This window comes from Mercenaria mercenaria, chromosome 13 (genome assembly GCF_021730395.1).
Source record: "Mercenaria mercenaria strain notata chromosome 13, MADL_Memer_1, whole genome shotgun sequence".
Lineage (NCBI taxonomy): Eukaryota > Metazoa > Mollusca > Bivalvia > Venerida > Veneridae > Mercenaria > Mercenaria mercenaria.
The window spans coordinates 77,145,856-77,167,483 of record NC_069373.1 but is presented as its reverse complement, the minus strand read 5'-3'; the positions used below and the strand labels follow the sequence as shown (position 1 = coordinate 77,167,483).

At 37.5% G+C, this 21,628-nt stretch overlaps 2 protein-coding genes across 4 annotated transcripts; one reads left to right on the top strand and one right to left on the bottom strand.

The window, feature by feature from the left end:
- Positions 1-805: 805 nt before the first annotated feature.
- LOC123529610 (polypeptide N-acetylgalactosaminyltransferase 13-like) lies at positions 806-9,320 on the top strand. 2 transcript variants are annotated; one of them, XM_053522380.1, is made up of 4 exons: positions 806-927; positions 1,848-1,982; positions 2,232-3,121; positions 8,105-9,320. In XM_053522380.1, exons 2-4 carry the CDS (start codon positions 1,967-1,969, stop codon positions 8,717-8,719), a joined length of 1,521 nt encoding a protein of 506 aa, XP_053378355.1. In that variant the 5' UTR covers positions 806-927; positions 1,848-1,966; the 3' UTR covers positions 8,720-9,320. The 2 variants fall into 2 exon arrangements, with proteins under 2 accessions (XP_053378355.1, XP_045165941.2); XM_045310006.2 differs by lacking the exon at positions 806-927 and having other exon boundaries at positions 965-1,982.
- Positions 9,321-9,997: 677 nt separating this feature from the next.
- LOC123529076 (WD repeat-containing protein WRAP73-like) lies at positions 9,998-20,747 on the bottom strand. Of its 2 annotated transcripts, none has more exons than XM_045309280.2 (5): positions 20,594-20,747; positions 17,992-18,116; positions 17,270-17,442; positions 14,409-14,552; positions 9,998-13,265 (listed from the first exon to the last, which is right to left on the bottom strand). In XM_045309280.2, the coding sequence occupies exons 2-5, from the start codon at positions 18,109-18,111 to the stop codon at positions 12,344-12,346; spliced, it is 1,359 nt and encodes a 452-aa protein (XP_045165215.2). In that variant the 5' UTR covers positions 18,112-18,116; positions 20,594-20,747; the 3' UTR covers positions 9,998-12,343. The 2 variants fall into 2 exon arrangements, with proteins under 2 accessions (XP_045165215.2, XP_053378357.1); XM_053522382.1 differs by lacking the exon at positions 20,594-20,747 and adding an exon at positions 18,872-20,514.
- Between the last annotated feature and the right edge of the window lie 881 nt (positions 20,748-21,628).

Here is a 21,628-nt window from a genome sequence, read left to right as displayed (position 1 = left end):
ATTTGATTTATTTGCATCTAAAGTAGATTCTATAAGAAATTGAAAAGTTTAGCGATTTTCACTATATATGCTTAGAGATGGTTATAGATTCTACTTTTGAAACAAAATTGGAAGCAAGACTGTGATGTTCAGTTAGAATAAATATTTTCACATTAAACTGAAGAGGAATTGATGCATATTGTCATATCTGAAGGACATATTTGAAATTAATCATTGAAAAAGGTTTGCCTATATCTAATCTAATGCTCAGTGTTATTTTCAAGGGGGACAACCTACTATGACATGCCAGTTCAAATATAATAAAAGCTGGGGATGAGACTATTTACTTGTCGTATTGAGAATGTATCTCTTTAGTGATTAATTCACTAAGGAACAGGTTTATCGGGAACGAAAGTATCTGCCTTTGTGACGGGGCGCGTGGGGAGGTGTATTAAAGACACTTTCTGCAGTTTCTTGTATGAGAGATGGGACAAAAAAATCCCAATAATAGGGGCCTAGAATTTGTTCAAACTTTGTATATGAACACAATTTCATGTTAGAAACAGAAAAATGCAAAAACAATCATAGGTCGCCGCGCTTGTTCAGGAGTTATCTGCCCTTAAAACTGGAGTTTTCTTCAAATTTGCATGTTCAATGGCAGATAACTCCTGAACAAGCATGGTGACCTTCGATTTTTTGGTCATAATTCTGTTTCTAATATGACACTGTATTCATATACAAAAATTTAACAAATTCTATTATTGGGATTTTTTACCAAAAACTGCCGCATGCATTTTTAAGCGGGGAGAGGGGTGGGGGTGGGGCGGATTGGAGGAGGGTCATTGTGTATGCTTCATGTTGTTCACAAAGGCGTGCTTTTCAGTCAAACCTGTCCATATTGACTACGAATGGCAAATTAATGTACACACAGGTGGAACCTCATAATAGGTAAAATTATACAAATTGTAGAATGTCGGGAAAAGAAATGGTGATGTTACAAAGCAGATTATTTATTTGCGGTCTTTATTCGAGGGTTATCTGTAAGTACAAAATTTACTGCAATGCTCATGCAATTTGTTAAATATCCGTGAACCGTTGGATTTATAACATCTTCTAACACGGCCAGATTTATATCACTATTAAACAAAGAAGACTGAAAATGTGTGTTATTATGCTGCACAAGCACAGTTTATACGTCACAATTATTACGTCATGGCGTACGTTAAACGCGAAAGCTGGGTAAGAACACAACACAGAAAAGGCAAATATTTTGTGAATATGTTCACTGATGTAGACAATAATTCTTGATAACGTATTCGATTCGAAATAATATATCTCAAACGGTGATTTGCTCTTGAACAAAATCATTGTCGTTCACATGCTCGTGATATTATTCCCTCGCACTGAGCTCCGAACAATGATTTTATCCACTGACAAATAACTGAATGAGATATATCATTTTCTTAAATACAAATTTGAGACAACGCGCAGCATCTGTATACGTTGCAGACCAGTTTAGGTCTAACACATGTCGCAAGATAATCCTTTATTCAATTCTTTTATCCCACAGTTACCGCTAGTATGGTAAAGAAACTAAATGGGTAATACTAACGCCAGTAATTGTTTGATAACAAAAGGATGAATTGTTAAAAATATTTGCAAAATGAAGCTGTAACTTATTAATTTTGTAACAATGAATACGATAACAGAATAAAAATTTATTAGCATCTCGGATACACGCGAGTTCCAAAATACGTGAAACGAATCATTCAGTGCAGTAAGAGATATTAGAATAATAATGAAAAGTGTTTTTGGTATTTTGACGGTACTATATTGTATATGTGTCTTCTATTTACTGTTTCACATAGACGACAGCACATCACGTGACAAAAGGGATGCTACACCTTCTAAATGCACACCACGTGTTCCTCAGACATCTCCAAGTCGTAAGTTGGTGCTGAAACCTGCCCCTGTTATACAACAACCAATGCAGTATGGACCAGGTAACAATGCTTCCATTTTCTACTTCTATTTTGTTTGTTAGTTATAACTTTAGATTTAAAGATAGGCTTTAACGCAGAGAAAATGTTACATAACACAAAATGACACGTACCGCGTGTTTCAGTACATGTACATGTACTTAGTTTTAGTTATGACGATCGGTTCACATGAAAAAAAAAACGCAATTAGCATAACATTTAAAATGATTTCTCCAAATATCTAGATAGCCATTTTTTGTTGTTTTATTCAAGGTCAAAATGGAACTCGAGTTATTTTTGACGGTTTGTTGAGCGAAAATGACAAGCGATTGATTTCAGAGCATTACAAGAAGTATGACTACAATGCTTTTATCAGTGACATGGTCCCAGTTCCTCGAATACTGCCTGATTACAGACCAGACAGTTGCAGAAGGCTCAACTACCCATCCAACCTTCCCAAAGTCAGTGTAATAATACCGTTCAGAAACGAGAGACTGAGTGTTCTACTGCGTACAGTGTACGGCATATTATTCTACTCACCTGAAAAACTTTTAGAAGAAATTATCTTGATAGATGACGCGTCTACAGAACCCGACTTGAAACATAAACTTGACGTTCACGTGCGAAGCCTTCCACAGGTTATATTGATAAGGAAGCGGGTAAACGTCGGTTTAATGATGGCGAGACAGGCTGGGATAGACAGGTGTAAGGCAAATTATTTTATCTGTATGGACAGTCACATGGAGGTATCACTTGGCTGGCTCGAGCCCATTTTGAACCGACTTGTGGAGAAACCGAAAGCACTCCTGTGTTCAAATCTTGGTGCAATAAGCAATGACAATTTTATGGTATCACATAATCGCGTTCCATTTGGGATCGCGTTTGATTTCCCGTTTTTCGCGTGGAACTTCGAGCAACAGCAGGCTCGTTACAGCGGTGCATATAAAATGTCTCGGACTAATCTGACAGAGCCCATATTGATGGGTAGTGTCATGGGTATGATGATTTGTATGAAGAAGTCTTGGTTCCAACAGCTTGGTGGGTTTGATCCTGGGATGAGAGTTTGGGGGAGTGAACAGATCGAGCTGTCTGTCAAAGTCTGGATGTGTGGAGGCCTGGTCGAGATGATACCGTGTTCTTATGTCGCACATATTTACCGGAGGGTAAGTGTAGTAAGGCGACTATCTACCGACGGTAAAGTGTAGCAAGGCGAGTATCTACCGAAGGGTAAGTGTAGCAAGGCGAGTATCTACCGAAGGGTAAGTGTAGCAAGGCGAGTATCTACCGACGGGAAAGTGTAGCAAGGCGAGTATCTACCGACGGGAAAGTGTAGCAAGGCGAGTATCTACCGACGGGAAAGTGTAGCAAGGCGAGTATCTACCGACGGGAAAGTGTAGCAAGGCGAGTATCTACCGAAGGGAAAGTGTAGCAAGGCGAGTATCTACCGAAGGGTAAGTGTAGCAAGGCGAGTATCTACCGAAGGGAAAGTGTAGCAAGGCGGGTATCTACCGAAGGGAAAGTGTAGCAAGGCGGGTATCTACGGACGGGAAAGTGTAGCAAGGCGAGTATCTACCGAAGGGAAAGTGTAGCAAGGCGAGTATCTACCGAAGGGAAAGTGTAGCAAGGCGAGTATCTACCGAAGGGTAAGTGTAGCAAGGCGACTATCTACCAACAGGAAAGTGTAGCAAGGCGAGTATCTACCGACGGGAAAGTGTAGCAAGGCGAGTATCTACCGAAGGGTAAGTGTAGCAAGGCGAGTATCTACCGAAGGGAAAGTGTAACAAGGCGAGTATCTACCGAAGGGAAAGTGTAGCAAGGCGAGTATCTACCGAAGGGTAAGTGTAGCAAGGCGACTATCTACCGGCGGGAAAGTGTAGCAAGGCGAGTATCTACCGAAGGGTAAGTGTAGCAAGGCGACTATCTACCGGCGGGAAAGTGTAGCAAGGCTAGTATCTACCGAAGGGAGAGTGTAGCAAGGCGAGTATCTACCGAAGGGAAAGTGTAGCAAGGCGAGTATCTACCGACGGGAAAGTGTAGCAAGGCGAGTATCTACCGAAGGGTAAGTGTAGCAAGGCGAGTATCTACCGAAGGGTAAGTGTAGCAAGGCGACTATCTACCGAAGGGTAAGTGTAGGAAGGCGACTATCTACCGACGGGAAAGTGTAGCAAGGCGGGTATCTACCGAAGGGAAAGTGTAGCAAGGAGAGTATCTACCGAAGGGTAAGTGTAGCAAGGCGAGTATCTACCGACGGGAAAGTGTAGCAAGGCGAGTATCTACCGAAGGGAAAGTGTAGCAAGGCGAGTATCTACCGAAGGGAAAGTTTAGCAAGGCGAGTATCTACCGAAGGGAAAGTGTAGCAAGGCGAGTATCTACCGAAGGGAAAGTGTAGCAAGGCGAGTATCTACCGAAGGGAAAGTGTAGCAAGGCGAGTATCTACCGACGGGAAAGTGTAGCAAGGCTGGTATCTACCGACGGGAAAGTGTAGCAAGGCGAGTATCTACCGACGGGAAAGTGTAGCAAGGCGGGTATCTACCGAAGGGAAAGTGTAGCAAGGCGGGTATCTACCGACGGGAAAGTGTAGCAAGGCGGGTATCTACCGACGGGAAAGTGTAGCAAGGCGGGTATCTACCGACGGGAAAGTGTAGCAAGGCGAGTATCTACCGACGGGTGAGTGTAGTAAGCAGCGAGTAACTAACGACGGGAAAGTGGAGAACGGCTGGTAAGTGTAGTAAGGCTAGTATCTAACGACGGGAAGTGTAGTAAGGTGAGTATGTAACGACGGGTAACTGTAATATAGCGAGTATCTATCGAAGGGTAGGTGTAGTAAGGCGAGAATCTAACGACGGGATAGTGTAAGGCAAGTATGTAATAACGACGAGTAAATGTAGTAAGGCGAGTATCTAGCGACGGGAACGTGTAGCAAGGAGAGATGTAACAATGCGTAAGTGTAGTATGAACAGTATTTACCGAGGGGCAAGTGTAGTAAGGCGAGTACTAGTATCTAACGCAGGGTAAGTGAAGTAGGCGAGTATCCAACGAGAGGAAAGTGTACTAAGGCGAGAATTTAACAACGAGTATGTTTATTTTTAACTACATTTACCGAGGGCTAAGTGTAATAAGGCGATTATTTAACGACAGGTGAGTGAAGTAGGCGTGTATCTAACGAAGGGTACGTGTGGCAAGTGTAGTAAGGCTATTTCCTAACGACGGGTAAATGTAGTACGAGAGTATTTACCGACGGGTATGTAAAGTAAGTAGAGTATTTACCGACGGGTGAATGCAGTATGACAAGTATTTTTCGGCAGGGAAGTGTACTATGACAATTATTTCCCAATGGTGTAGTAAGACCACTATTTACCGACGGGTAAGTGTAGTATGGTGAGTATTTATTATACAGTTATTGACTTATGTTGAGGTCAATATCATTTTACAGGTCCATAAAAACACATATTGACCGAAACATAAGTCTATAATTGTTATATGATATGCCCTTCTCAAATGCATTCATTTGACTGACCCATATTTCATATATTTAAGGAAAAGTGATATCGCAAGAGTCATTATCACTTTTGCAGGTCAATATCGCTTTTTGCGGACCCGCACGTGCACTCATTTTGCCCAGTCAAATGAGCGCATTTGAAAAGGGTATATAATATAGACGGATAAGTGTAGTAAGACTGGTTACGATTTATTGCTGAAACATTACAGTCTGCCCTCAAATACAATTGTTATAATTATTAGCACCTCTTTCTGTTACAAACAAGGATAATAACATTGTTATGTAGATACAAATTAATATATTATGTCAGATATAATTATTTTTTCCATAATATCTAATAAGCCTGTTTTTCAAAAATCAAAATCAGTGATTATATTGGTCAGAGCGCTCGATTCTAAGTATTCAAAGGTGGGAGTGTCACTGCTGATTGTTCAAAGCATTATGCATCTATTGACAGGAAACCATTATCAGCCCAAACGCCACCTTAAGACCCCATGATCCTAAAACAATACCCACATACACTAACGAAATTTAAGGCCAAATTTGTCCAGTTACTTATAGGAAAGCGTGACGATTCTCATGGTCACTGTCACCTTAAAATGATGCATCGACCTAAAATAAATAGAAGTCATCCATTGACAACATCCAAGCATTATAATATTATTATTCATCGGAAACTGTTGATGTAATTATGACCTTGACCTACTCATCCCAAAAGCGACCATACATCGGCCTCAAGGAATCAGTAAAAAGTAGTTTCTGGCTGTAGGCGCAATAATTAATTAGATGATTTTCAGTCACGAGGTCATTGTGTTTTTGACCTTTTACCTACTTATTAAATACACAATAGGGGTGCATCCGCTAACAAGGCAATACTTCGTTTGTAGTTTTCACTCCCAAAGGCACAGGGACCTTGTCCTTTTGACCCAAAAACAAAAATGGTTTTCTACTGACCACATGCAATCGTCAAACGAAGGCCCTAGATCTCCAGTTATTTGTCTAAAACCGTTTTCAGGGTAGAAGTCACTGCGACGGCGACCTTTCACCTACTGGCCTTAAAAAGGCTCATCTTCTGACTACATGCAATCACCATGACAACCGAACGGTTTTTCATTTATTGATTGTACACCGTTTCCAGTCATAAGGTTACTTTAACCACAGATCAACTATACCAAGCACGACAGTTCTCATCTACTTAGCACAGGCAATCGACCTGTAAAAGTTGAAGGCCGTTGGGCAACGATTCTCAAAATTTTAATCAGGAACTATTTTTCAGTTCGGAGGTTACCGTGACCTTGACAATAATGAATCATCTTCTGACAACATGCAATAATGAAATCTGACCATTGTAGGCTTCAACAGTTTCCAGTTACTGATCAGAAACCAACTTAGACAGACAAAAGTAAAGGGGCATTATTTGAAGAGAAAAACTAAATTAGACGATGCAGTAAAGACATGTTGAAAACAAAAGGGCCATGAAGGCCTTTTATCGCTCACCTGACCTACTGACCTAAAGATCATCAAGATTAACATTCTGACCAAGTTTCATTAAGATACAGTCATAAATGTAGCCTCTAAAGTGTTAACTAGCTTTTCCTTTCATTTGACCCGGTGACATAGTTTTTGACCGCACATGACACAGATTTTGAACTTGACCTATAGATCATCAAGATTCACATTCTGACTAAGTTTCATGAAGATACAGTCATAAATGTGGCCTCTAGAGTGTTAACAAGCTTTTCATTTGATTTAACCTAGTGACCTAGTTTTTGACCCCACCTGAACTAGATTTGAACGTGACCTATAGATCATCAAGATTAACATTCTGACCAAGTTTTATTAAGATATGGTCATAAATGTGGCCTCTAGAATGTTAACCAGCTTTTCCTTTGATTTGACCTGGTGACCTAGTTTTTGATCCTACATGACCCAGATTCAAACTTGACTTTGAGATCATCAAGATTAACATTCTGACTAAGTTTCATTAAGATACAGTCATAAATGTGGCCTCTACAGTGTTAACAAGCTTTTCCTTTCATTTGACCTGGTGACCTAGTTTTTGACCCCAGATGACCCAATATCGAATTAGTCCAAGATTTTATTGAGGGTAACATTCTGACTAAGTTTCATTAAGATTGGGCCAAAATTGTAACCTCTAGTATTAACAAGCTTTTCCTCTGATTCGGCCTGGTGACCTATTTTTTGACCCCGGATGACCCAATATGGAACTCGTCCAAGATTTTATTGAGGGTAACATTCTGATCAAGTTTCATTAAGATTGGGCCAAAATTGTGACCTCTAGAGTGTTAAGTTAACAAGCTTTTCCTTTGATTTGACCTGGTGACCTAGTTTTGGACCCAAAATGACCCAATATCAAACTCATCCAAGATTTTATTGAGAGTAACATTCTGACCAAGTTTCATTAAGATTGGGCCAAAATTGTGACCTCTGGAGTGTTGAGTCAAATTGTTGACAACGGACGACTGAAGGACACAGGGCGATCACAAAAGCTCACCTTTGAGCACTTTGTGCTCAGGTGAGCTAAAAAATGTTATGATGTCTCAGGGCAACTGACATACAATGGCAAGCACTATCAAAATGATGAGAGCTCTAAAATAGTTGGCAGAAATATTTGTTTCTGTTTCAGATTGTGTGGAATGTTCGGCATGTTGGCATGGTGAATAAATACCGACTTGTAGAAACATGGGTTGATGAACCCTACAAACAGATAATCTATGATTATTCGCAAGAGAAACCTAGGGAAGTCAATATTGGTGACATCAGTGATAGGGTCAAGGTCAGAGAGGAAAATCAGTGTAAATCGTTCCAGTATTTTCTTGATAAAGTTCGGGAATTCTCAGATTTTCACATTCCAACGGAGTCGAAGAAAATTGCAACCCTGACAAACTTCTACAGTCATCTGTGTTTAGATAGAAATGGTAACAATGACTTCCCAATACAATTTCCATGCAACGAAAGGGGCTCCGCTCAACTGTTTGAACTTACGGAGAGGTCAGAGCTTAGGCATCTTGGTCACTGTTTATATATCACCAATAAGAACAACGTAATGTTAAAACATTGTGACCATTTTTTGAACGAAAAGGAAAAAGAATGGAGTTACAGTGAAACAGACAAGACATTAAAACATGAGTTAAGTGGCAACTGTTTGACAGGTGAAAGAGAAACTTCAGATGTTACTGTTAGCCCTTGTTCTCAATCACACTCTCAGAAATGGATCTGGGAACCAGTCAAGATCAAGTGATGAAAATGCTTATTTTTAGAAACCAGTATTATTTAATGATAGAGTGGCACACTGAAGAATGAAGATGCCGATTTTGTAACTGATTACTGAAGGTTTAACCATGCAAACAAAAAACTTAATTTATAGAATTTAAGGTAACTTTTTAAGATGGAAATACAGTAAACTATCTAAAACATAAAACAGAATGAAAATTGCTTTTAGAGCAAGTAACAAACCAAACAACTCATAACTGTAGTAATATCAGAAATATTTGCTAGCAATTCATTATCAATAATTTCATGTTTTTTTATCACTTCCCAAATTATACCATACAACTTTCATGAAAAATGAAAAAAATTACAGCTGAAGCTAAGATTAAACATCACATTATTCAACTGTTTTTATACCAAAGCAAAATTTTAATCTGTTAAGAACTATCTGATAATCACAGTATTTCTTATTCTCAGAGTATGCTTGTAGCTTTTTTTTATTATTAATTTGACTGTCTACTCATGACATGTTATGCAGTATTTATTTAATCAATTACATTTTAAAGTAACTGACTTTATAAATGCAATGTTTAGACTATTACTATCATGTTTGATGGCATGACAGTGAAAGAAAAGCCATTAAATACATAATTTTGGTATTACACTAGTGTAATAAAGCTTTGACATTGGCTTCGTTTTAAGTAGAAGAAAAATTGGTCAAATGGACTTGGTCTATAATAAGTAAAGAAAGAAGGAAGTTTGATGTCTTAGCAGGAAAAGCTAACATATGATATATAAGATTATCACTTTTGTGTATTTTCACATTAAATTCATTAAACTCAAATAAAATTGATGAAATGCTCAGCAAAGCGACGCATTTTATTAAACTTGTTGACTGAATTCAATATGAAAAGACACTCATGTGATATCCCCTATTTGTAATATCAAAGAAACGGTCAAAGGTCAACAACTCTGGGCCTGTAATCAACAAAATTTTAAGTCTGAAACTAAGACTTTAAAATGATGGAATAACATTTTGCCCTATATCTGTAACTCTTGTATGGACTTTAATGAAATTTGGCAAGAAGACGGCATACATTAAAACAAAAAGTTATGCAAACTTTTAACAGTGTACATTTAATACAAAGAAAGTTGCGGTGATTTGAATTTTTAGAGATTTAAAGTCGAAGTTTAAATATCAGATTTAAAACGTTAATTAACACCGGCCCTCTGGGACACCTTGCATCATAAGAAGGAACAAGCAATAACCTGTGTTGGGCTAAAACACAAATATCACAAGAGCTGGTACTCAAATTTTCTTCATAAACTATATTTCCTTAAATAATAATAATTCTTTTTCAAATACATTGTCTAGCATCTATTTTTGAATACATAAACAGATATTAAATCCATGTTTTTTTTACCAAACTTAGTAAAATATTCCATTTCTATCAGAAACATGTCAATAACAATACTTAGAATATTCAGTACTTATTGAACACAACAAGAAAACAAGAGCTGTCAGTGGACAGCGCGCTCAACTATTCTCAGTGCTTGATAGTATAATATAAGCTATGAGTAAAACTTTAACATTACAATAAGCATATTCTAAGTTGAAAAGGGGCCATAATTCAATCAAAATGCTTGACAGAGTTGCCTCTTCCTTTTTACAGACTGGGGTCATGATGGTAAACAAGTATGCAAAATATGACAGGGGTTTTTTTTACGACTGGGGGAAAAGGCCCCAGCCTGTCATTGGGGGGAAGAAAATAGCGCGCAACGAGCAGTTTTGGGGAATATTTTCACTCAGGGGGGAATTTACAATTATGCATAATAAACACTTTAAACTATGTTTTTTTACATATTCTTGCAACTTTTAGCAACTATACACACTGTCACTTAGCAATAGATGGACTTGCACTAATGTTCACTTATCATTGTAACAAGGTGGGTGGGGAGAGTTGAAATGCTCAAATCATTGAATATTTAAAGGTCACATGCTTTTATTCACAAAAAATGCTTTAAAATAAGAGTTGCTTTTGCAAGAGTCATCATATTATTATTGAATGCATACTTTTGTTGGCTTTTTATTTCAATTGTACTAGAAAATCTTGTAAGAAAGGATAAAAAAAGTCCGAAAATCACGATCGCGAAAACGTGTGACAAATATGAAAAAACGAAAGCATACATTAAAAATTCTTGATAAAATACCCGTTTTAAATTTCATCTTTTTCACCAGAACTATTCCATACTTATAATATCTGATTACTTAAGACATTTATATTTTATTTTGCTCTAGCAAAATACCTCGGCAAAGATAATAAATTTGTGTAACGGCCGACCGGCTTATTTAATCGAATCAAGCACATAAAATAATTACTTTAAATTAACAACACAATACAGCATAAGCTATTACCGCTAATTAACAAGAGGTACAAACACGATAATCTGACGCTGCATTGTTTATCAATCATCTATATTACATACTGATGATAACCACGTGTCAGTCGGCGCGTGGCGTGATTGACATCTGTCAGTAGCTAATTAACATACGACGCTCCGCCTACTGTCATACTTACGCTGGTGTCGACAAACAGTATGAAGTTCACTGGGATCTTGATTGACAAGGGGCAGAGCTTTCGAACTCGTTATGTATCAAAGAGTATTGCCGTGAGACAAGCAGACGCCCACGGCATATTATGTGCGGGTCAGATACGAGTTTTTATCGATTTTCGCTGGTCAAAACCGGAACCTCGTGTCCACTGAACGCTCTTCTAACATTTTTCTACTATTTCTAAAGGTTTTCACACCCATTGAAAATTGTGAAAGACCATCTGCAATTGTGAACGGGTCCGATATTCGGTCGGGAAAATCGCTGGGAGTAATCTCCATTGCTTTGTTTACGATTTTATAGGGGGGAATTTCGGACCTAGGGGAATTTCGACTGCGGTAGGGGAAATCCTTGGCTGTGGGGGAAATCCTCAGCTGTGGGGGAAATCCTCGGCTGGGGGACGAGGCCGATATTCGGCCTCTGCTATAGAATAAAAAAAAACCCTGTATGAAAGCAATATCTCAATGGACATTGAAAATATTTGGGGTGGTACACAAACTTTAACATTATTCTAAGTCGAAAAGGGGCCATAATTCAGTCAAAATGCTTGATAGAGTTGCCTCCTCCTTTTAACAGACTGGGGTCATGATGGTAAACAAGTATGCAAAATATGAAAGCAATATCTCAATGGACTTAGAAAATATTTGGGGTGGTACGCAAACTTTGAAATTTGTGTGATGCTCACGCTGACGCCGGGGCGAGTAGGATAGCTCCCCTATTCTTCGAATAGTCAAGCTAAAAAGTCATCAATCAAATTTAAATCTAGACATAATATTTTTGAGTTTTGAGAAGGACGTTGTAGTTAATGTTAATAACAATATTCAAGTTAATGTTATTTGTAAAAAACATTTTTTAGAACAGGTAAGTGCAAATAGCATACAAAAGGTACAAATATAGATAAATTAAATAAATTATTTACATTGCTCTACATCTGGCTATTTCAAGGGAATATACGACAGGTACTTTGATCTCAGTCTGTGGGTAGCACTGTATTAGCAACTAAAATGGAATGTTAACATCATTCACTGAATATCACAGTCAATGTCATTCTCCTGCATCTGCTCCATCATTTTCAATGTCATTTAAGTAGCAGATACACATCATATCCTTTCCTAGCAGCAACAGAGATCCACTGTCTGGATGCCATTTTAAAGAATGGACCTGGAATGTTCCTTCAACTGGTACCTCTACACACAAACTTCCTGCTGGGGACCACATATACAGCTTGTTTACTCCAGTGCAGAGTGCCAGTCTGGTTTTGACTGGGTCCCATTCTACATGTTTAATTGGAGCAGACTGGATTACAACTGCACAAACTGCAAGCTTCTGAATGTCCCAGATCCACAAAGTGTGAGGCATATTATCATTCCTTGTAAACATATATTTACAGTCTTTGCTAAATGATGTAATTCCTACCCCTCTTTTGGGATTTGCTTTGTTTGTGTCTGGTTTAACAACTGGTATAGTAACTGGACAGGCCTGAACTTCGTATTTACTCTGAGGTGAAAATAAGGCAGTTGTAGGAATATCGGTAAGATCACTTTTCACAGGCTGAGGTGTACGAGTTTCTATCTCTTTATAAACTACAGCTGAGTTTTCGTTCAAAGTTTCTGGATGACAGAATGTTGTAATAGTCTTCCAAGTCACATGGTTAAGAAGCCTCAATTTTTCATCGTAACTTCCCAAAGCTAGAAACTGGCTTGTGGGAGACCATGTCAGAGTTTTCAAGCCAAGAGCATATTCGTAAGCACTGAACTTTGCCAGACATCGGCCATCGACAGAGTACAGAAGTACTAGATAATTCAATGGTGTGTCCCATACACAGAGGACAGAACTGTCCGGAGACCACTGCAGTCCAGCCAGGTCATCTGTGCTGCTCTCAAAATGCTTTAACAGTTCCCAGGAACTGCAGTCAAAGATGCTGATAAAATCTTGGCAATCTCTTCTCTCTGCAAGGCCCATATACCTGAAACACACAAACTTTTACTCAAGGAATGTTTTCCAAAAATGTTTTAATAGCAACAGCTGTCAGTGAGACATCATGCCTGTCTATTCAACAACTTCTAAATCAAACAAGGGCCATAACCTGGCAAGACTTAGGCAATGAGTTATAATATCAAATATGTTACAAATTTAAATTCTATCACTACAATGATACCAACTTAATTGCAAAATTTCAACAATATTTTCTACATCAAACAGAGGCAATGATTTAATTTAACTTCAAACCAGAGTTCTCTACGTTGGCTGATTTGTGCTATTTTGTTATTTCGTTTTGTTGCAGCAACACAACGACAAACAGGTACATCGCCCCATTTTTTTTTTCAATTAAATACTCCTCCTATCCTGTGTTTATTTGTCGACTGCTGCGGGTGTCCCAGTAACTAGGGTAGGCACAACTAGGGTAGGCAAATACATCAATGATTTTTTTTCATTGAAAATGAAATTCATAAAAATTGTGGGTAATGTGTATCCATGGTTTTTCTGTTATATTTAGGTATTTCTTAAATGTTGCTTCATTCTTGGCAGGGGCCATAACTCTACTATCTGCCTGCACAGTTTCCATTCTTAATGTACTTTACACACCTTTCTAATAGAACACTGAAACATGCTCAAACATGCACAAAAATTTAACTGTAACTGTATTCATTCACAATACAAAGCTGCCTTTTCTTTACTTCTGTCACCATACTTCAGTAACTTGAAAACAGGTATATTTTTTTTTATTGCATTTGCCATCCCTTTAGACAGAAACTGACCAATATCCTTCTTGAAGACTAAAATATGTTCATGATTAGCTTGTTGTTTCCATTTAATGCGAAATGTCTAATACTGTCTTTACGCAAAAAAACTCTGAAAGTAATGGACCAGCCACTGCACAATAGGCTGCACAGTTAGAACTGCTGCAAATATCCTTAAATATACTTGATGAGGAATTTGTATATTTAAATCAATATCTAATGATGAACTATTTTAGTGAATGAGAAGCACAGAAAATCTTTACGGAAATTACTGATATTTTGAACTTATTTTGAGTAAAGTTATTCAAATTTCTACATGACAGGCTCATTTTTAATTATGGTAGTAAAACTAGAAAGCATGAACATACCTCCCATCTGGAGAAAAACTGACATTTTGCTGGCACTGTTTTGGGTATCGGATATACGAGACTGATTTTGTGACCAATGACCACACTGTAATACGGAGATGGAAATCAGCAGTGGTCAGGATATGGCGACTATCTGGACTCCACCTGGAAATAAATAAACAAAATTTCTTGTGAAGTTGTTACTGTCTTGTTTTAACTGAATTATAGCTTTCTGACTGCAGTCAGTTGAAATTATCTCATTCCTGGAAATTGTTGGCACAATTAGTTGACAACATCCCTAATTAAATATAATCTATGCAATGCAGTGTTATATCTATTTCTTCTGACCAAGTTGCCTCTAATGCACGTCAGACTTAGTGCAAGTTGCAAGAACTGACATCAACTTGTCCAAGTAAATATTATACAAATATAGAAGTTACAGACATCTGAGTCTGACATACATGTACACTGTATTTGACAATAGAAACAACCGAACTATTCATTTACATTTAGTACATGTAATACATTTTCACCAGTATGAGATCTAATATTTCAGAGCAATTATTTGTAACAACAGTTAGCATTCTGGCTTGCCATGCTAATATCCTTATTTCTAACACTACAAACAATATTGTTGGCCAAACATGAAGAATCCATTGTTATTTATGGGACAGAGGGTGTAATACCCTATAATAACTGCAGGGTCTTCAAAATAAATTCATTTCTATAATTGTTCTAGAGACAAGAAGTCTTTGAGTATATTATCTCCCATTCTGGAGCAGATTTATCTTGAATACATGAAGCACACAGTGTAAATGTTTTATTATATAAGGTACCATTCTGAATTTCTCTAGTACAGAGACTATCAAGAGAAACAAAAAAGAAATCAAAGATCAAAGTTAGCTGTAGGAAAGCAATTTTGTTTATAATGTATTTCTTCTCCTCATGTTTTGTCTCCAGTTTCTTATTTTGTACATACCTGACAGCACTCCGTCCTGCAGAGCCCTAGTGTATTTCATAATTCCTGTCTGATTGTTCTACAGACCAGACCTGCTCCAGTCCAGCATTGTATAGTCTATATATACCTGATAGCAAAGGGTCCATTGTAACGGGTGCAACAAAATTATGTAATATAGAAAAACTTTATATTGAACTCAAATGGGAAAAATTAGCCGACAGAAGAAAAAAACATAAACTGACAACCTTTTACAAAATGAATCACAATATCGCCCCAGATTACTTATCTCAACTCATTCCAGGTCAAACACAATCAAGATATAATCTCCGTAACATCAATAATACCCCTCAAATTAATACACGTACTCAGTTGTATAAAGACTCCTTTTTACCTTCTGTTATACGTGACTGGAATTCTCTTCCTGAATCAACTAAACTAGCCCCATCTCTGTCTGCTTTCAAAAACAAACTCAACACAAACTGCCAAAAACCCCACTCTTACTATTATCATGGTACAAGAAATGAACAAGTACTTCACACAAGACTACGGCTAGGATGTAGTTCTTTAAATCATGACCTTTTTCGAAAATCAATTACTGAATCACCCTATTGCTCTTGTGGTGAAATCGAAACTGTAAATCACTTTCTTCTCGCATGTCAAAAATATTCTGCTCAAAGACAAAGATTCTTTTCAACTTTGCCTTGTCCTGTAACGTACCAAAACTTGATATATGGGTCGGAAAATCTTTCTACTGATCAAAATGCTCTTGTCTTTTCAACAGTACAGAAATACATCCTCGCTACTGGGCGATTCACATCGTAGTCTGATCCACGAACTCAATAACTTACTTGTATGTTGTCTTCTGAAGACGAGTAGCACTCAGCATTCAATATCTTTGAAGTATTAATTTGATCCTACAATTCTTTTGTCCCCTCTTCTTTGATGGTCTATTATTTTATTTTTTATATATAAATATTTTTTTTTCTTCTCTACTCTCCAAAATATGTTTGCTTAAGTAGTCGTACACTAAACATCGCAAGACAAACTTTCAAGGAGCTGTATTAATATAAGCCTCTACAGGCTTGTTTACATATCCTTAGACTAGAAAGCTATGTTCATGTTATTATTTATTGCTATATAAAACTGTTTGACTTTGTGTATAATTTATAATGAAAATAAATATTGTTTAAACTAAAGGGTCCATGAGAACTCTGGTCTACTTTAAATTTCCAGTAAAGTTTTACTGATACCAAACCTTATCAGTCCATGCTTGTTTATTCTACACGTCATACCAGACAGCTCACAGTGGGGCCCTCTCTTTTACAATTCAAGTCTGGCTGTTTGAGAGACCAGACATGTACCAATCCATACTTGTATATTTTATACATACCTGATAGCAAACAGTTCAGCAGAACCCCCATCTATTTTACACTTCCAGTCTGGTTGTTCTAGAGACCAGACAGTCTGGTACCAGTTCACTATTGTGTACCTCATACATAGCTGACAGCAAACAGTCCAGCAGAGTCCACGTCTATTTAACACTTCCAGTCTGGTTGTTCTAGAGACCAGACCTGTACCAGTTCACTATTGTGTACCCTATACATACCTGACAGCAAACAGCCCAGCAGAACCCTCGTCTATTTTACACTTCCAGTCTGGTTGTTCTAGAGACCAGACCTGTACCAGTTCACTATTGTGTACCCTATACATACCAGACAGCACACAGTCCAGCAGAACCCTCGTCTATTTTACACTTCCAGTCTGGTTGTTCTAGAGACCAGACCTGTACCAGTTCACTATTGTGTACCTCATACATACCTGACAGCAAACAGCCCAGCAGAACCCTCGTCTATTTTACACTTCCAGTCTGGTTGTTCTAGAGACCAGACTGGTACCAGTTCACTATTGTGTACCCTATACATACCTGACAGCACACAGTCCAGCAGAACCCTCGTCTATTTTACACTTCCAGTCTGGTTGTTCTAGAGACCAGACCTGTACCAGTCCACGTTTGTACAGTCCACAGAGGATAAACTGAGAGTCAGCTGACCATTCTATATACTGTATCGTATCCATACAGGTAAACAAGTTCTGGATCTAAAGAAAATATAAAAAGGACATCAAGACCATTCAACAAGTCTAAATTACATTTACAATTTTTGCAGGACTTTTTGCATCAAAAGGCATGTAACAATTTTTTTTTTCAATTTTAGAAATTTTGCCCTAAGTAAGCATTTTGTAATACAAAGCTAGATTTTAATTGAAGCACAAGCATTTGGAGTAAATATGTTATTAAATAAATAATATATAGAAAAACCATGTTTTAACATTATTAATACATGGTAATAGGATATACGACGTCCGCGGAATTAATTTCACGAGGGCATAAGCCCAAGTGAATTATGCTGGCAACAAATAACTGATTTTGAGTATATTAATTTAGGTAAAACACGATTTTGCTATACATTATTATTGTTATTAATATGCCTTTAATCTAAAACAGTAGATAAATTATAGTAGCGTTTTTTCTTAGATGCAACAGAAACATTGACGTCATCGCATGTTAATGTGTGGTCATTTTAGCATAAGCGTGTTTTAACAGAAACAAGCATATTAAATTAATAAAGACAATTTTATCCAACAAACCTGAAATGTATCCACATCCCTGACAACCAGCCTGAATTCCACAACAGAGGCCAAATATTTCCCATCTGGGGAGAACCTGCAGATCTGGTTTGACTGTCGAAACAACTCAGAAAAATTCATTGTACCTGCAATATTGAAATTTTTTATAACAGTGTTAATCTAGAAGTAATGCCAGTGGAGCTACAAAAACGTATTCAATGATAAAAGCAACAAGAAAAATTCACATCTAAGTACCTTGATTGATCTGCAATCTTTTCTAAAAATGTAAAAACAAATTAATTCTTTTTAAAAATTTTACTGACAGTGATATTTACAGAAAGCAAGTAGAGCATCTGACTTGCAAGCAGGGGGTCGTAGGTTCGAGTCCTACTGGGCTGATGATTTTCTCACCGAAATACAACAGTGGCGACAAAGTAAATTGGAAAGTGCAGCGTGCTACACTACAGTGGCCAGTTTATGTAGAGCATGCAGTCTGCAGGGGCTATACTCTGTTAGAAGCCGAACAGTTGATGCTCTGCTCTGCAAGTCCTAATGTCCACTGTAAAGGAAGGCTACATGGCCAGTTATATAGAGCATGCTGTATTTGCAGAGGCTATAATCTGTTGGAAGCTGAAAAGTTGATGCCTTGCTCATGGTTCCACAATAAGTTTTAAGCCTTCAAACTTAAAGTGAGGAAGAGTGTAGTGATTCGAAACCAGAAGCCTTGTTAGCTGTTGGTACAGCACCTGGCTTGCAAGCAGGGGGTCGTAGGTTCGAGTCCTACACTGGGTAGTACCATAGATGAATTTCTCACCAAAATACAACAGCTGGACTATATTAAGCAATATAGCCCAAGTACATTTTTCCACCATATTCAAGTTTGCTGATTAAACTTACTAACCTGCCACAGTTCTAGTCCAGACCTATACAATTCCTGTTAGTATGTTATATTGACCATATCGACATTATAGGATAAATCACGTCCTCCGGTATTTCCGTAAATAGGGTCAGGGGGGCTGGCGAGATTAACTGATATAAAGACCGTGTACAATATTAGCGATTATTTTTTCCATAAGATAAGGATTTAGGAAAGTTCTTACTTTCTCACAAAGAAAATATTATTTCACAACCTTGGCAACAAAATTTTTGCAAAAATAATTTGTTAACCTTGAAAAATGCGAATAATTTCACACCTTCGGTATCGAGCCACGGAAGCGGCAGTGTAGAATAAAAGATAAAATTTCAAAAATAAAGTAAACTTTGAGGATATTTTTGCTTGAAAAAAGGATAATCTTAAACACTACCGCTATATAGCATAATGGCCGATACCCCAGAGGTCGCGAAAGCCGTCAGACTGATCTGGTAAATTTTGATGCGGTCCGCCGTTATATATCGAGTTCACAGGACCGAGTGTCCGATAAAAATTGCAGGTCAATCTGATAAAATGTGAAGAAAGTCCTCATCATTAAATTGTAACATTGAATCCCGAGAAATTGATGTCAAACTATATTTTAGTAAGCGCTCGTTTCATTGGTACTTAAAATAGAAACAGTGGAAACCCCTCACGACGTCACGACAATTCTAAGAACGCATGTTATCACTGGATGCGTACTAATCGTGGATGGTGCTCGATTTATGTACGGGGAACCAGAAGGGAATTTCCAGAAATTCCGAGGTCATCTTTCTCTTTATATATGTTAACATCAACGTGACTCGATGCAAACAACATTTTTTTGGAAAAAAGACAGCGATGATATAGCAAATGAATATGAATAAAATGGGTAAAAAGATCCTTTGGGAGCAAAGAATGCAACCAAAAAGAATAACAGCAGACTCGTTTTGACTGGGTCTGTTCACGAGAGGTAATGAAATGTGCAACACCTCTCACGCCCCCTAGCAACGGCTTAAGCGGGACTCTATTACATATGTTGAATGGAATCCATGGTCCCAAAGGACCAGAAAATATAACAACACTGAATCCAAGTACAGGGAGAATTTTTACAGCCTGAAAACTTAATGTCTGAAATCTGTTTCAATTTATATGCGGAAATAAACTTAAGGGATGTAATTCGTGTAATGTTGTCTATACAGACTATGTATAAATACCAGTTTTAATGACCAGATATCAAATTTATCATAAAAGAATTTGGTCTGGTAAAATATTATCCAGTCCTGTAAAAAAATCATGTTTACCAGACCGACTGTCCTGTGAATTTTCAGGGTCTTTCGTGAACACTGATACCCCCATCACCGTAAAACTGGGAACGAGTGTTTATTGGTGGCTAATATCGGAAAACAGGATTTATCCTATAATGTCGATATCGAGAATAAATGCCGGAATGACATCTTTCCGCAAGAATAAAAAGGCTGTATCCAAAGTGTGAAAACAGGCCCACTTCATTCGATCAAGGGTAATACAGCTTTTCCAAAGAATGGCTGGTTTCATATCAGTGAAGAACTTTTGCAATGAGTTTCTACATGTCAGAGACATTTAATTTGAAATTTATTTAAATTTTAATATTCTTTGTAAACAAGTGTAAACATGCAAAATTCATAAATCAAAATAAACGTACACCTGCCACTATAAACAGTTTAATATTAGTACTTGTATGTGCAGTTATACCTTCTAAATATAAATATGCACTGAATTCATTTCATTCAGCCGTAGTTTGTGAAAATAAAAAGACAAATCACTCTTTGAATCGCGCTGCTGCTGCTAACGAAGCTGTTGAATATCTCCTCCTTTTAGGGGAGCTTTAAACTCGAACTTTCGTTCACATTAATATTCGCACTATTCAATATTCGCGCCCTAATCTAGTTCATCTCGGTCTATACATAAAGACATGAACAAATGTCTGCTTTAGTAACCAAATGTAATCTCGAGTAATAAAAAAATCCATAAACTAAAAAGTTTTTTTTTCTCAAGAAATGTTCAATAAATGATTTAAAACATGGTTGTTTGGGTAACTACATGTAACTTAAACGCCAAATAATCGAAGTTAAAGGCCAACATCCGCTACTATGTAAGTGTCCTCGCCAAATCAAGAAAGGAATCTGACTTTATCTGCTGCTTATCAGCAATTATGTAAATTATGACAGTAGGATAATTAACACGTACAGCAGGGGTTCGTCACTAGAGCATGAAAAATAGACTAGCCACCAGACTAATAATAAAGAATTTGTTGCAAATTTAAACTTTTGTAATTTTTCTTTTATTCTTTTATTCTATGTAACAATGTAAACTATCAGTCTATTTTAGAGATTTTCTTAGAGAACTGATTGTAATATTATCAAACTGGACGTACATAGGATATGGACTTGCTACATTCACAATTTCAAAACTAAAAAATTGAAAAAAAAACCATAGTCTAGGAGCTAGTCTATATGAAAAGGTGCAATGGAGAGGAAAGCAGCAGCGCATGTGTACCTCTGGAATAGTAAGAAAATTTCAAGTCAGTGAAGTGTATATCGTCTGTACACGCCATCCTGCGATTTCTTCCTTTTTCAAACTTTCAGGCTGATTATTTGATTGTATATATATCCCAATGCCAGCTCTTGGCATAACATAAAGACATAACTGGTAAAGATTTTGCTTCCCGTTCGTGAAGTTAAATCGCCCTTTTTTGACTTGATTTATTCAAAAGGCCCGGTGCATAAG